The 15760-nt window shown below is 44.3% G+C and overlaps 2 protein-coding genes across 9 annotated transcripts in view; one reads left to right on the forward strand and one right to left on the reverse strand.

The window, feature by feature from the left end:
- Nucleotides 1-1181: 1181 nt before the first annotated feature.
- Nucleotides 1182-1865, reverse strand: MRPL41 (mitochondrial ribosomal protein L41). The gene has a single exon (XM_009475998.2). The coding sequence runs from the start codon at nt 1723-1725 to the stop codon at nt 1318-1320; it is 408 nt and encodes a 135-aa protein (XP_009474273.1). The 5' UTR covers nt 1726-1865; the 3' UTR covers nt 1182-1317.
- A 100-nt stretch (nt 1866-1965) lies between these two features.
- Nucleotides 1966-15760, forward strand: part of PNPLA7 (patatin like domain 7, lysophospholipase) — a 127780-nt gene continuing 113985 nt past the window's right edge. For 7 of the 8 annotated variants that reach the window (XM_087752658.1, XM_087752662.1, XM_087752660.1 and 4 more), the window contains exons 1-10: nt 1966-2104; nt 2258-2404; nt 2987-3021; nt 5566-5631; nt 6052-6139; nt 6762-6844; nt 9734-9822; nt 10217-10357; nt 11784-11943; nt 13004-13084. In XM_087752658.1, the coding sequence (XP_087608784.1) occupies nt 2989-3021; nt 5566-5631; nt 6052-6139; nt 6762-6844; nt 9734-9822; nt 10217-10357; nt 11784-11943; nt 13004-13084 (741 nt within the window). In that variant the 5' untranslated portion in view covers nt 1966-2104; nt 2258-2404; nt 2987-2988. Of the gene's footprint in view, nt 2105-2257; nt 2469-2986; nt 3022-5565; nt 5632-6051; nt 6140-6761; nt 6845-9733; nt 9823-10216; nt 10358-11783; nt 11944-13003; nt 13085-15760 lie in introns of all 8 variants that reach the window. The other variant, XM_087752659.1, reaches the window with a different exon arrangement.

The raw sequence follows: 15760 nt of genomic DNA on the forward strand, positions 1-15760 counted from the left end.
GTGTCGACTCCTTCGTTTGCGGGTTTTTGGGGCTGCAGCACTAAGCAGCAGAAGCCCGTGCAGCACCCCCTCCCTGCCAGCACAGCCCCGTCCAGCCCTGAAAACAGGTATTTTTTAACACCACTTCAAGGACTCATCCGTCAGTCTTCATTACAGCCTGGATGCTCGCTGAGAACACAGTGAGCACGCTTCCTTTCTCCAAAAGTGAACATTTTAATTGCGATTTAATTCTCTAACGCTTAAGCTTCGTATTTGGAAACACCTCATTGAAAAAAAAACCCCAGGTACCTCTTGGGAGGGCTGCAGTCCCCAGACACAGAACTGGCGCACAGAAGAATCATTTTCTCAAAGACTCCAGCACTTGGGTGTCAGAGAAAACGTGTTATTCCCAAGGACATTTAGCACTTTCTCCTTTAAACAGCTGCACACAACTGCCTGTGTAAATGTCACTGGTATCCATTTAATTTGATGAACAGCAAGACACTGCTCTTGTAGGAACGTATGTCCAAAAATAACAATTCTTGAGATATGTTTCAAATTTAAACAGTTATCTTGTCATTTCAAGCAGCTGCACCGCTAAGGAACAGACATTAAACGCGCCTATTAACTGTATCTTGGTTTACTCTAAAAGAAAGAGTTTTAAGGCTTGGGAACATCTGGAATAATTGTGGCATTTAATATAAGCTACAGTTCTCTCCTCAGAGAGAAAGTTTAGGGTACAGGCTTGGTTTTGCCTGTGGGAGGTCTCACTCCTGGTTCAGCAGAGCGCTCGGGTGGCTTTACCCCCCGCCTCAAGGAAGGGTTCCCTCTTCGGCTGCAGCCGCCCTCGCTGCGAGCAGGGGCAGCCTGGCCTGACTGGGCTACGCCGCTGGGCGTGCAGCGGCCCGCTCTCCACAGCCGGGGAGCTCCAGACTCCCAGGGAGATAAGAGCCATCCTCTTTGCTCCCAGAAGGAAGAGATGATGTTTCAGCAGCCTGGAGAGAAACTGCCTCCTGCCGATTACCAGCCCCTGGTCCGTCAGCTCTCATCTGCGAGCAGGACACCCGCATGCTTACACAACACAGCTGCACGCACCGCGCAAGACACGAGTAATGTTTTCCTCAGTCAGGCACGGGAAATTAACTGCCCATCCCGCCCCCCCCCCCCCCCCAATTTAAATCAGACGTTGCAGAAAGACAAAGTGGAAGTATTTGCTTTTAATAGCCGCTGACAGACACTGTCCCGTATTTGCCGGCGCAGGCCGCGTCTCGCACTGGCGATGCTCTTCCCAGCGCGCCGGAGGGGCCGCGCAGCCACGGGAGCCCTGCCGCTCGCTCCCTACCGCACGTAGTTCTTGGGGAAGAGCTGGAAGAGCTTGCCCTCCTGCGTCGGCTCGAAGCCGTACTTCTCCAGGTTGCTGAGGTCAAAAGTCCCTTCCTTCACGTCCTTCTCGATGTGGGGAGCCACCACCTCGGTGAAGAGCTGCTTGGCCGTCATGGGCGGCTCAGAGCCCTCAGGGGCGCGGTACGAGACGTAGGGCTTGAGCTTGAATCCTTCCAGGTCGGGGACGACGAACTGAGGCACCATCTCCTTGATGAGGATGAACTTCTTGTTGGAGGTGAGCACGCCCAGCTTCTTGGCCCCGCGGCCCTTGTTGTAGCTGCGGGGGCCGCGCTTGCTGGTGAACGGGGACATGCGGTCGGCGCCCCGCACCAGCCCGCGGGCCAGCTCGGTCAGCAGCCCCATGCCCGGCACCTGCGGGCTCAGCCGAGCCGGCGCAGCGCCGGTCCCGCGTCCCCCTCACGGAGCGGCAGCGGCCCGACGGAGCTCCCCTCGCCTTGGCGCCCTCCGCACACACCAACACCGCCCGCTCCCATTGGCCGAAACGCGCCAGCCAATCCGCAGCGCCTATCGTAACCCGCGGACCATTCGGCGCGGGGGTGGGGGGGCTGTCCCACCAATCAGCAGCGAGGAGCCCGGGGCGTGGGCGGGGCCTGCCGCTCCCCCTCAGCGGGCGGTGGCGGCGGCGGGTGGGGTCTTCCCTCCGCGACCTTCGGCCCCGGCCCGCGGGGGTGGCCTTTGGCCCTGGCCCCGGCCCCGGCGGCGGCGGCGGCAGCGGCAGGAGGTGAGGGGACGGGGACCGGGACACGGCCCGGTTGCTCCCGCCGCGGGGTGCACGGGGCTCGGCGCGGGGCCGGGCCTTGCAGGTCCGGGGGGTGCCGGTGCCCCGTGGCGGGACGTTGTTTTTTAACGTCTGCGTTCCGTGATGTATTTTCAGGAGAAGGAGGGAAGCGGAGCCGGGCAGGGGCTGAGGGCTCGGCCCGCAAAGGCGGGGTGAGCCGGCGCTGGCCTGGGGGCTGCCCCGACCCGCTGACGGGGCTGCGGCTTGTTTCTGTGAGGCTTTTCCCGCGGAAAATAAGTGTCGGTAAGCGGCCCCGCGTCGTGACGTGGAGCTGATAACCGGTGTTTGCACTTTCTGTCAAGAAAAGGTAACCCAGAGACCGCCCTGTGTGCGGCTCTGGGGTGTGGGCACCTGGCGGGGGCTCCCACGCTCCTGTGGGGGTTTCAGCATCGAAGTTCCCCTGTCTGTGTGTGTGTGGGGGTGTCGTCTGTGTGTGTGTGTGTGGGGGTGTCGTCTGTGCGGGGGTGTCGTCTGTGCGGAGGTTTCTGTGAGAGGGAGCAGAGACGTGGCCCGGTTCTCGGGTGTTGGAGTGAAGTCCTGTCATGTCCCCTCCCAGAGGACTTCGGTAGCTGTTGTTACTGGTAGCTCTGCTTTTCCTTGAAGACTTAACTGGGTTTTGTTGCTCAATACAAAGAAAAAGGGATGATAAAGTAAAAAAAAAAAAAAAAAAGTTGTTCCCCTTGAATTGTCTTGTTCTGCCAAGCTGGGAGAGCAGTGCTGGTACGCTTGGCACTGCAGAGTTAAAAAGACTTTGGATTAGAGAGCGCGGTCATCTCTTAACTCGGTCTTCTCTGTTTTTTATTTTTGCTCCTGCTGTTCCTCCAGACATGGACGAAGAAGGCAACAGCACCAGCCTTGAGGTACGATATGCTTTGCTGTTATTTTTGGACATATTTATTTCCCTATTAGTATTTCCAGAAGCTGAAAGCTACTGTACCCAATTTGATAACATTTGGGTAATGTCTTTAGATGGAGTGCTTTTACTTTGAAAGAACCTTTCCTGATAAGAGTTTTATCCTTCCAAAAATTTCAAGATTGGTCCCATTTTTTATGTGTGTATGTTTTTATTTTTTTAATTTATTTTTTTTTTTACTTTAAACCATTCACGTTCTGCTTCGTATTCTAAGCTGTTAGCAGAAGGATACAATTTAAGCACCTTTTGCTTCAACAATATGTTCGATAGCCTAAAGATGGAAGAATTGTGGAATTCTCTGGCAGCTAGCTCTCCTTGAATTTGTTCTTAGTCATAAATAAGAAACTCATAGTCCAACAAGGCATGTGGTGCTTTTCATAGTACTGAAAGGCAAGGCCCATGGTAGGAAATAGTTCTTCTCAGAACTAAAAAATACATATAACCTACTTGTACACAGTTAAAACGTCTTCTGTGAAGATCCAGTGCCTGGAGTCAAAACAGGCACGTGGACCTCTGTGCTTGTGAGCTACAAGGAAGTCTGGTGTCTTGGGCAATCCCAATTTAAAGGCCTTGCTTTCAGTGCTGATAAGCGTTTTCCACCCCTCCCTAGATGGGGTATGTCTCACTGTTTGCCTTTGATTGCAATGTGAAAAGTTGTTAAACTCTCAGCAGAGCTGCTGGTTCTGTGCTTGGGACTCTGGATGACTGACAGCATTATTGAGGTAGCTGTATATTTTTGTTAATTACTGTTAATTCCTATTTTCTTAATGAAATTTCAGCATCATTGGAAAAAGCAGGCAAACGCTATTTATGCCAATACATGCTCTTAGCATATCACTGCTCCGTTTTCTGATGACGGAGGGTCTTTTCAGGTTGTTCCACATGTGTTTTGTCTCCAGTAATTGTTTGAGGGTGTGTAAGGCACCTGTGAAGTCCTTGAATTTTGGTGCTGGCTGTAGCCCACCTAAGAGAGGTCCTGCAGGCTTGGGCTGATGGGTGGGCCCTGTAGAACTGATGACTTCACTGTGACCTCATACCTGTCTCAGATGCTGCCATGTAACTATAACTGCTTACATGTCTCAAGCATCTGTAAGGTTGCAACCTATCTGCTCGCTTTCTCTGCTTTTCCGAAAGGGTTTTCAATGCTTGAAAAGATACCCAGCAGCGTATGCGGGGGGAATATCATGTTTTCACCCGTGTTTGTGAGAAACCTTGCAAGAACTTCTCCGTTTTTCTTGGAGGTCTGAATTTCTTCTTTCCCTCATTGTTTTTCTGTATTGGGGCATGAGGGCTCAGCGTGCGCATGTGTGTTTTAATTCTTTTGCTCATGAATTTGTGCCTTCTCCCATGTAGCAGCAACGTGACTGTCAGTTGGCAACTACTATTTTCGATGTTATTTGAGATCGTACAGGCCTGGATAGCAGCAGAACTCTGCGTGTCCCTGACGCTGTCAAGGGGAAATAAATTAAGTGACCACAATAGACTTATACCAAGAACTTGCTGTATTTTACCAGAATGTGTTGTATTTGTTGCTAACAGATTTTCAACTTTTTTTTTTTTTTTTAAATTCTTATGACTTTCCACTAAATCCCACTAATAGCAGTCTGATAATAATAATGATAGAGTTAGTTTGACTAATGTTGGGAAGGTAAATTGTAGATATGCTGCGTTAAAGCAACCTAAGAAGACGAATTTAAGACAGCGATCTGTTTGAGTTGACTGGTCAGGCAGGAGTTCTATTTGCGCTGTAGAACTGGAACGAAGTTCATGAGAGAGACTAGTTTGGCGACTGCCGGCGTGCACTTCATTTCTCTCTTGGTGGTGAAGCTAAATTAAGAGGTCATCCAGATCTGGGACTGAGGGCAAAAACTGGGACCAGAACTGTGTGTAGTACTTAAGATTCAAGTACCTGTGAGGCTTCAGGACTTACAGGGGGACGTATCTGTCCTCGTACTTGGTTGTTTCCTGCTTGTTCCAAATATTTGGTTTCCTTTTTTCCCCCTGTTCTGGTAAGTTTTGAGCTGGCATTTGTGAGACTATTGTACCTGCCAGATTTTTTTCCTGACTAACAGCAGTCGGCACAGGTCCCAGGACTGTATACCCGAGGCTGGAGCTATTTCCCATGGGTGTAATTTTCTTTTTATGGTGAATTTAGTCTGCTGTTTTATGACTTATTTTCTTAGTCTCATAAAGTCCTTTGCATTCAATTCTCGTTCTTGTTGCTCTGAATAATGTAGAATCATCAAAGAAAATTATCACCTCACTGTTTGACCCTGTTTTAGGACTATTTAGGAATGCATTGAACTGACACCAACGTAGAACTCCGCTAATGACCCCTCTCCACTGAACGTCTTGTGTTCGCAAAGCGGGCTGTAGTTGAAAGAAAATAAAATCAAGTTGCGTTGTATGTGCCCGACCAGGCATTGAGATGTTTTTATGGAGGCTTTTTGCCAGTTGTGGGAAACTAATTTCACCTTCCTTTTGGTGCTAGGCTGTGTTACCAGCAGGTAGAACACGAATTCTTCAGTTTGTAGAAGACAGAATACAGACTACTATGGTAATGTATAGCTTTAATCAACTGGATGACAGATTGTGTGTGTGTAAATAGCGTGTAGCTTCTCGTAAGTTCTAGGAACCCCACTAGGTCACAGTCAAAGTCTGAGTGTTTGTTTCTTCGCTGTCGCTGTGCATGAGGCAGGAATTAATTCCTGTTATTTCATCCTGTGTAAAGTTGATCAGCTCGCAGATCTTGGGGGGAAAAAATGCTGAATATTTTGCATGTGAGCTTATGAGTGAGATACTGATGTAGTTTAAACTTCTTGAATGTGTGATGTTTTAATTAAAAATTAAGTGTTTATGAATGTACTTGACGTTTAGACATCTTGCTGAGCTAAGTGTTCTTCAGCCTTCCAAAAAGTACTTAAGGTTTCAACTTTAGAAGTTACTAAGTTCTTTCCCCTCTAAATTCCTCTCACAGCTGACGGGAATTGCAATTGGAGCTGCAGTCGCATTATTGCTTATAGCGATTGTTGTCTTTGTCGTTTTCAGAAGATTGAAACAATCTAGTAAGTACTCAATAACTGTTTCAAAGCCGTTTTCTCACTTATCTTCAGTATTTTTGTAACAATATGTGGCAGATTCTGTGCCGATTTGTAATTGCTTGCTGTGAAGGCAGTGATTCTTGCAGGAAAACAGCTTTAAAAGGATGAAGAACTTGTGTTGATTCATTCACCCAGGTCTCAACATAGAATTCATAACTGTCACATGCAGGATGCTGGAGGTTTTTATTTCTCTAGTGTATGATAGCCTTAGTATCAGTTGGCATGCAAATCATTTCAACCCTGCTGTGATTTCCCTGTTATAGTAATGAGAAATGGGTGAATTAGAGGTTTCCTTTGTGAGATTAAAATTACCTCATCCTTGTATCTGTTTAGAGAGCCTTTTTATCTCCTTCAGTGATTAGGTAGAGCCTCAAGCCAGCTCTTCCCTAGTCTGGCGTGGCTAACCAGAGTTGGATAATGAGGTGTCTTGTGTTGGTTGAAATTCCAAACGCTGGCCACAAGAGCTTGCTGCTTACTGGACAGGAGCCACAGCTGTTATGGAGGTAGCAAAATTGACAGCCTGTGCCCATGTTGCCCTTAGCCTAGAGCTGCAGATGGTTTCTGATGTGATGCTTCTCTTTTTCAGAACAACTTCAGCCACATGTGCCTCAGTACAGATTCCGCAAGCGAGACAAAGTGATGTTCTATGGGCGGAAGATCATGAGAAAGGTAAGTGCATCTGGCATGGTGGGAGAGAAGTAAAGATTAAAATCCGGTTCAGGAGGTGCTGTAAACTTTGAAATACTTCACTTGCTTAGCCTGGCCCAGGGCCTTCAACCTATAAAACTTCACTGGAATTTTGGGGATGTTTCAGAGCTCCTGGAGTTCTGCCTGAACTGCTGATGGAACAGCAATAGCCTCTCTTTCTGGCCAAACCTTACCTCTTTCAAGAATATTTGCAGGCATTGAGGGTAGGGGTAAATCTAACTCCACTGTGGAGTTGATGGGTTTGTATATATCTACAGTAATCTGTCTTTCCCAGTGTTTAGGATTATATTCAAGATATTCAGTGCCTCAGGATTGTCCCTTTCAGATAATGACTTCCAGTACCGCCATTACATTCAAAGCTGACGCCTTCTTTCCCATGTGAGTCTGTCTGTGGAGCAGATACTTGAATTTACCTTTCTGCACTCTACCTGTGAAGAGCGCTAAGCACTTCAGCATATGAGCCCTTGTTTTCTTGTTATGAATTGCAAGTAGCACTTGTCAAACTGACTCATTAGAGACTGTTCAAGAGGGGTTTATCCCAAGATTGACCTCTTTGCCTTGGATTGTCACAAGGAATACCACCTGTGCGCTCAGGTTCCTGTCCTGATGATGTTCCTGTCCTATTATTCTGAAAGGTTTCCTCAAGAATTTTCCATCAGTCAGGAATCTATTTCTGCATCAGTTGGTTAAATCCTTCAAGTCTATGGCTGCCTGTTTGATATTTAGTTCCATTTTTTGTTTGTTTGTTTTTTACTTTTGTCTTTGCAAGTGGCTTTTCTTGGGAAATTGCAACAAGAAGGCTTGAGAAAATCTGGAGACAGACACTTCCTTTAATGGATTAGGTTAATCTTGGTAGGCACGCTAGGTGTTCACCACCGATCGCCTGGATTTCATTTCACTGAGGAGATTAATCTTCCTGTCTTTCTCCTCAAAATACATGCTTCCCTTGAAGATACTTAGTGTATGTGGAATGTGATATTCCTTTTTTTCTTATTGACAGTACCCCCATGGTCAAAAGAACTCATCTTTTCAGAGGTGTCATGAGTGGCTGTCAGTGCAGAGATTCTGCATTCCTCACAACCTTGTGCAACAGGTCCTGGAGGTCGAGGTGACTTCCTTACTCAGCACTTCCCGTACCAAAATCTACGTAGCAACTTCTTGGAACTCCATGTGCAGTTTTAGTATGCATGATGCTGTTGATAAAGCCTGACTCTGGAAAGCTGCCTCTTACTGAGGTGGGGACTCCGACCCCTTTTCAGAGTAGCGAATGGTTGTCGCTTGCTTGTATCTGTATAGAATCGTTAAGGTTGGAAAAGACCCTTAGGATCATCGAGTCCAACCGTTAACCTATCACTGCCAAGCCCACCACTAAACCATGTCCTCGAGCACCACATCTCCCTGGCTTTTAAATGCCTCCAGGGATGGAGACTCAACCACTTCCCTGGGCAAATGTAGATACAAATGGTTGGTGAAGGAACAGGCTATTTAATGGTGACTGTGATAAGTGCTCCCTTCCCACTGTCCTGTAGAGTCAGAACCAGGGTGCAGGTCCGGGGGACTCCAAGCCAGGGGAGCTGCGAGGCAGAGCTGAGACTGGCCCCTTTTGGGACCGCAGGCAGAGCGTGGGGTGTCCTACCTGTGCCCTGTGGGATAACCTGCTCGAGCCCAGGTGTGCACTCGCATTGCTAGGGCACTGAAAAACAACATCTGTAGGAAAAATAAGGTACAGGTAAGTCACCTTGCTTTGTTAGTCACTGCTTGTTGAGGAACACTTCCTCCTGTGAACTGCAGCCTTCTGCCTCACACGCTGCTAAACTTTGTTGAGGTGAATTCAGATGCTTGGACTTAATAATTAGACACTGTGCTGTTTTTAATATTCTGTTCTGGGGCTGTGGTTCATTGTGGAGGGAGGAGATTACTCCCTGAACCTTGCTTTTGCCTTGCAGTTCAGGCTTCGCAGAGAACTTGGTAAAAAAAAACTCCCAATGAAAAGAAATTGTGTGTGTTGCGAGCAACTTCTTAATTTTAATATTCTTTAACACCGTTGTTTGTATGTAATGCACATAAGTAAAGAATGCTTAGAATTCCACATGATAAAATCATTTCAGGTAGTTTTTGGTTTGGGGTTTTAGACCTTGCTTTTTGCCTTTATTCCTGAATAAGACATAGAATATTACAAACCAGCTGCTGTTGATTGTACTTCATGTATTTTTGATAAAATACCAAGATTTTACTTTCTTTAAAAAAAAAAAGTGAGTCTCCAAACTAATTAAAGTTTGTTTGTTTGTTTGTTTTGTGAGAGAAACTTTTTACTGGGATTAAACTCCCTGAGAAACAAACAGAGGGCTAGTAATGTTTTGAAAGTAACTGATGAGATTTTTTTCTTGGTCTTGCAGTTGTTGCATTTCTCCGGAAGGTGGCACTTAGTAGCTGTTAAAAACAAGTAAAAGCCTTGCTGCATGTCTGTCACCAGCTCAAAAATGAACCAGGCCCTAGTTTGTCAGCATCACAGACTGCCGTAGGAGTTCTAGAGCTTTAAATGTTGCTTCTCTGCCTGATGTTGAGTGTTCCTGAGTGGGAACTGTATAGCTAAGGGTTTTTTTTTCCTCTCTACCATCCATTACCACTGTAGTGGTTGCTTATTAAAATTGAAGTATGAAAAATGAAAGTGATCCTGGAGTAGGTGTTGTTCCAGTTCGCCAAGGTCTTATATGAGTGCTTCACTCTGCTCATGTTCTAATGACTTGCTAGATAAATTGGAGCTTTGCAGGGCTGGAACTAGTGGGTTGGGATTTTTTTTGTTTGTTTTGGTTTTTAGTAAATGTTTTTGTTTTCATTATTTTCTCCTAGGTTACAACTCTTCCAAACTCTCTGGTTGGGAACACTGTGCCTCGCCAAAGGATGCGGAAGCGGGCAAAAGTTTTATCTTTGGCTAAAAGGTACTTGGGCTTTTGGGAAGGGGAAAATTCATGCCACGGAGGCTGGTTTTGTGGGGTTTTTTGTTTGTAGTGTGGAGCCTGTCCCTAGCATAGTGCTTTTTCATAGCTGCTGTTTTTTTCACAGTCCTGTCTGCTGTGCATCAGCCTTGCATTTTGCTGGGCAGTTTGCTGAAATGGGGTGGTTTATGCACACAGCAGGCTCTAGTTTTGCTGAAGAAAGGCAGGAAAGGAGCAGCTGGAGAGTGGAATGCTACTGTTTTATCGACTTGATAATGTGTGACTTGGCATGCCATGCATTCAGTCCTGCAGTCAGCCTATGGTGTCAGTATACAGCCCATGCTTAAGACAAATCAGGAGACTTCCTGAACTTTCTGACTTGTCTTTTTCTTTGTAGGATTCTGCGTATTAAGAAGGAGTGTCCAACTCTACAGCCAAAAGAACCACCCCCCTCTTTGCTAGAGGCAGATCTGACTGAATTTGATGTAAAGAATTCCCATTTGCCATCAGAAGTCCTATACATGCTTAAAAATGTGAGGTAATGTTAAATGGAAAGAGAAGTTTGGATTTTGGTTTTGACGGATGTTCAAGTGATCTAAATATCTGGTGGTTCATGTCAAGTCTTAAATTTTATCGCTCCATGGTCAGAATCTTTAAGCAGTTGACTGAAAGTTCATCTGCGCAGGAGGAAAGAGTAAATGACTTCTAATTTTCTAGAAACATAAAGAAAATAGTTGAATGTGTTTAAAAAAAAAAAAAGAAAATAAAAAAAAAGGGATGTAGATTAGTGGGCTAAATTTGGGGATAATGATAATAAAGCTTTTCCAATATGAACAGATTTCTGTTAGTACATTTTTACAATTCTCTTTAGACTATATCAGACAATTTTTTTCGTACAGAAAGGCATCATAATTGGTAAATGTCAATTGAATACCATATTGACAGCTCTCTAAACTGCAGAGTCTTTTATTTCTCTGGCTAAAAAGGCCGCAAACAGAATCAGAGTCAGCTTAATCCTCCCAGCTTTTTGGCAGGTTGAGAGGAAAGGATGGTCTTTGTGCCTGTTGACTCAAGTGTTTATATTGCTGACACAGCAAAGAGGATGAGATCTTCAGGCCTGTGATTTCGGTTTTGTTTGTGTGTGATCATTTTTCTCCCAATTATGATATAGTTTAGTCCTGAAGGTCATAGATACTGTAGTAAAACTGCTGTTAAAATCATCTGAACTTTCTACTGTGGAATTATGATCTCCTGTGACTAATTGATGTTGCAGTCGAATTTGATTGATGCATCCTGTTAAATGTGAGCTCACGGAGCTGTATGAAGGGCCCTTCTGGTGCCGGGCACAGAATGATCAGGTTTAAGATGCGTATTTCTGTCTGGCTGGTAGCGACCGACTAGTTTCAGTATCGCAGGAGTCCAGTTGCATGTTACCTGCAGGAGATGGAATATTCCAAACTTACAAGTATGTGCAGATGACAGGAATTTTTCCCTTTGTTTTCAGTATTTCTCATGGGTTCTGGTTACGGGGACAGGGTACTGTATGAAAAGGGAAAATTCCACAGGGTAACTTCTCTCATGCAATGTGTGAATCTTGCAGGTTTTTATATTTCTTCTCCTTTAAAAGCCATGCTGGTGTTTCCTTGAGGAAGACTGGATATACTTCCTTCTGAGCCTGCTGGCGTTGCTTGGTGTGCTACTCAAAAAGGAACTCCAGTATTTACAGTTCTCAGCGTTTCTCGGCACTCTTGCGCTTCTGTCTTGGGGAGCTCTGCTCCTTCTGCCATGCAACAACTGCCTCTGGGGTTCCTCTGCTACTCATGCCTGGGGGCTTTGCTAATTTAGGAAGGATTTTCCAAAGGCAGTGACAATTTTAGGTTTCCCTTTGCAGAAAAGGGAAAAAGGCTAATCTCTCTTCTCTTTTTTTTTTTTTTTTTTTTTTTTTTTTTTTTTTTTTCCTGCAGGGTCCTTGGCCACTTTGAGAAACCTCTTTTCCTGGAACTGTGCAAGCACATGTTTTTTGTGCAATTGCATGAAGGTGAATACATCTTTCGTCCTGGGCAGCTGGATAACAGCATCTACGTTGTGCAGGATGGCAAGCTGGAAGTTTGCATTCAAGAAAGTGTAAGAATAAACTGATCCATGGTTCTTGAGATCAATCTGTTGGTGTAGCATATAGGTTGTCATGCATCATTGAGTATCGATTAAGCTTAGACATTTGAATCATAGTGATTTAGAAAGGATTACTTCCAGCCCTTCAGGGCCATAATATTTCTACAGATCAAGGTTTTGAGCTGTCATCCCCGGTGTCTTAGATGAAAGAGTGAAACACAATGCTGATCAGGCATTCTGGAATGGCCTCACATACTCTAGTTGCATAGTTATTGAGGGAGGACAGGGTGCAAGACTGTCTTTGCATAGCGTTGGAAACGTTCTCCTTTTGGATGGTAGCTATATAAAACAGTTAGGTGTACAGATCAGGAGAGACCAAGTACACTTCACTCCATAATATTCTAACGTGGTAGTTAGCGGGTTTGCCTGGGAGGTGGAAGATTCGGGTTCACTTTTGGGTACACAGGGAAAAGAAATGATGGCTTGTGTTACAGGTGAGTCTTAAAATGTTGAGTGCTAGCCCTTGCGATCCCTTCTGCCAATTTAGATTTTTTTTTTTTTTTTTTCCCTTTTTCCTGACTGAACTTTGAGTTTAGTTTTAACATGTTTTCTGATGGCTGAAAATGCAGGGGGTTTGTGTTTGTATATTATCCCAAATTTGCTGACTTCAGTATATTTTTGTATTTTGCTGTTCTTTGTTTTGTGCTACCTCTTGACATGTACTCCCTCGACAAAGAGAGCTAATCCTGTCTCAGAGTAAAGGAGGCTTTTTTTTTTGGTTGTTACATAGCAAAGAGAAGCAGGTCACATCTCCCTCTAGACAAAACTGGCTTTTAGTTTCTTTTAATTTATCACCTTTAGAATGGTAGTTTCAAACTTTGGTGGTTTGAATTAGCACATTTCCATCAGAGCACAGAGAAAACAAGCATCCAAATCATAATGGGGGACCGTTTCTGTTAGGGCCGTTCAGAGTATCTGGGAGAATGAGAGCAAGTTAAGCTTTCTGAAATGCTCCATATATGCCCAATACGCAACTGTGAGCCTGCAGTAATCTTCTATCCTACACTTGCAGGATGGAACAGAAGTGGTTGTGAAGGAGGTGCTGGCAGGAGACAGCGTCCACAGCCTTCTCAGCATTCTTGATGTTATCACGGTAAGTTCTTGAACGTGCAGGTTTTCTGTAGTGCTGCTTTTATGTCACAGCGCCTGTCAGGGGAAGCAGACTTTGAATACTGCTAGGAAAGAATCAAGAAAAGAATGTAAAATGTTTCTTTGACCAATTCTTTTCCTCTTCCCAGGCATCAGAGCTGTAAACTTAGCTCTGGGGTATGTAAGTTGGTTGTGAAACGTGTGTGCTTGACAGTGTAACACTGGCTATTCTTGATAAGCAGTAGGATTTGAATTATTCTTTTATGGCTTTGCTCAAGGTCACAAAGCAGTCAGGAGGAGGACCAGATTAGGGCCCAGAAGTCCAGGCTTTTACACGGTTTCATTTGTTACTTACTGAATTTATTTTTATTTAGTCTAATGAAAACAAATCTGACAGTTGTTATTATTGTAATTATACTGTGAAACCAGCTGATGGATTTAATTTTTTCTAATATGTTAATGTTGGTGGTGACCATCTGAAGGTTGTGCTATTTGGCAGGTGCTGAGATGAGCTAAATGCTAGCTGGTCGTATTTATTGCACAAATTAGTGGTGTGGATTTCGTTTCGGTTGGAATTACGGTGGTGGTTTTGCTGAAATTGTCACAGTGTGTATGTTTAGGAATACCTAAATTGAAGGTGGTGAATTCATCACGTTCAAGAATACGCAAGCGCTTAAAGTGCTTACTAGAGAGATTGTGGTAGTTGAGAGGATGAAGATAATCTAATCAATAACTTGTTCATATTTGACCTTGTATCATGTTTCTCCTGTGCTTGGCTGTCTCCTTTCATTAAAAGGTACTGTTATTCTATGCGTAAGTTTTAATGATTCTGTAAGGTGTTCTTTCCCACTTTTAGATGCAAGCATATATCTATCATTTCCATAAAACCTATCGAAAGTGATAAACAATTTTTAAGCTTGGTCATGCTTTCTTCTGTAGAAAGTGAATAATTTGGACTGTACAAGTCTAGTTCTTGCTGTCAAATCCATATTAATAGCAGATTTGGAGGGATCTTTGCCCTTGTTACTTCCACCGGTAAATCTTCTTAATATTCTAAAGAGCAGGACCATTGGATAGGAACACGAATACTAGTCGTGTTCTTTTCCTATATTTTTTTGCATAAGCAAGAAGAAATCCTTCTTGTGTAACAATGGTTTGTGGTTTTGTTTTTTAAAGGGTCGTTGCCATTCGTTTTGTGTTGTGTGGAGATTTGTTTTTTGTTTTTTTTGGTTTTTTTAATTCTCATGCTATCATTTTTTCTCTTTCTCATTAGTTATACCACTGGTAAATCAGAAAACAAAAATTATCAAAAGTCTGTTAAAAAGAGTTATCAGTGTGCAGAAGTGTATGTAACCAAAAACCGTGCAAATGTTTTTCCTAAAGTAGCTTATTCTCATTTATTTTTACAACTCTCTTTTCTGCCTTGTTGCCCAGCTCTGTGAACTTGTTTTATTTCTGTTTTTCCTCTTCCTAATGCTCCTTGCTGACTTCAGGTATAGCATGAAAATGGGCAAGGAGAGAGAAAGTAGTGTTGATCAAAACAGAGGAGACTTGTTGGTGGCATTCCAAATTAGTGAATGAGTCTTAGAACTTCCTGCAGATACCATAACCTTAATTAAACTTCACTGTACCACCAAACACGTGGATCTGACATGAAGAAAGAATGTATTCAGAGAGGATTTGAGTTGTCTGAGCTGAATTTTTGATTCCTTTCAAATGGATTTTGTAACGCATGATGTCAGGCCGGTCCCCCACTTGGTTGAGAGGTGTGCAAGAAAATTGAGGTTGCTGCAAGAAGTGGCAACCTCATGTTGTTGGATCTAAAAGAAAGGTCATGCAAGAGGTACTTTTCTAACTTAATTTTCCAATTTTTTAAATTGAAAAGTCCCCTTAGATTTACTAAATACAAAGATACCAGCTGTGACGTAAGAGACTTGTTCTGTATTTCACTTATTCTAAGAACAGGTAAATGCTGCTTTTTCAAAACTTGAAGGAGGAATTGGAGGCTTTAAATGCAGGTAGATGCTAGCCCTTTCCTGGTATTTTGGAACAATTCTGTGTTGTAGTTAATCTAGCTCTGGATTGATTCTGCCTCAGATATTAAAGAAGTCTCAGAACTGAACATTGGTGATGTCCATGCGAGTGTTTCCAGAAGCCCTTGCTGAGTGCTCACTCCACCCCTGTGTGCAGTCAGATCTGGTTCCTGAATGGTGACTTTTCATTCAGAGCTAAACGGGACAAACGGAGACGGCGTTTGACGCCGATTGCTTGAGCTTTGGGTTTTACTCTTCCTTTGTCCTCCATGTGGAGGTGGTATTTGGAAACCTCTGAGCAGGTGGCATAGTTGGAATGAAAAAGAAGGGACTGGGAGGAATAGCAATCAATTGCCAGCGTCTGAGGGGGGAAAAAATGAAAGTCTGAGGATTAAAAGAAGCTGAAAAAACACTTGGATAAAGGTGCACCTGCAGGGCTCACGTCTCTTTAAATGACAGTGGACAAGATAGATGAGGTTATAAACAAGCAGTTGATTGCTGCAAGAACGTTGGGTTGCAGCCCTGTCAGTGTGGTGTGGAGGAAGATGAAATCCAAGCAATGGGAATAGAGAGAATATGCCAGATTTTTGGGTACAAAAAGGAGTTACCACTCCAAGTGGGAGAATGTAAAGCACCTGGGTCTTTTG

The sequence above is a fragment of the Nipponia nippon genome, unplaced genomic scaffold (assembly GCF_047370975.1).
Source record: "Nipponia nippon isolate SJK-2023a ecotype South Korea unplaced genomic scaffold, ASM4737097v1 scaffold_16, whole genome shotgun sequence".
Taxonomy (NCBI): Eukaryota; Metazoa; Chordata; class Aves; order Pelecaniformes; family Threskiornithidae; genus Nipponia; species Nipponia nippon.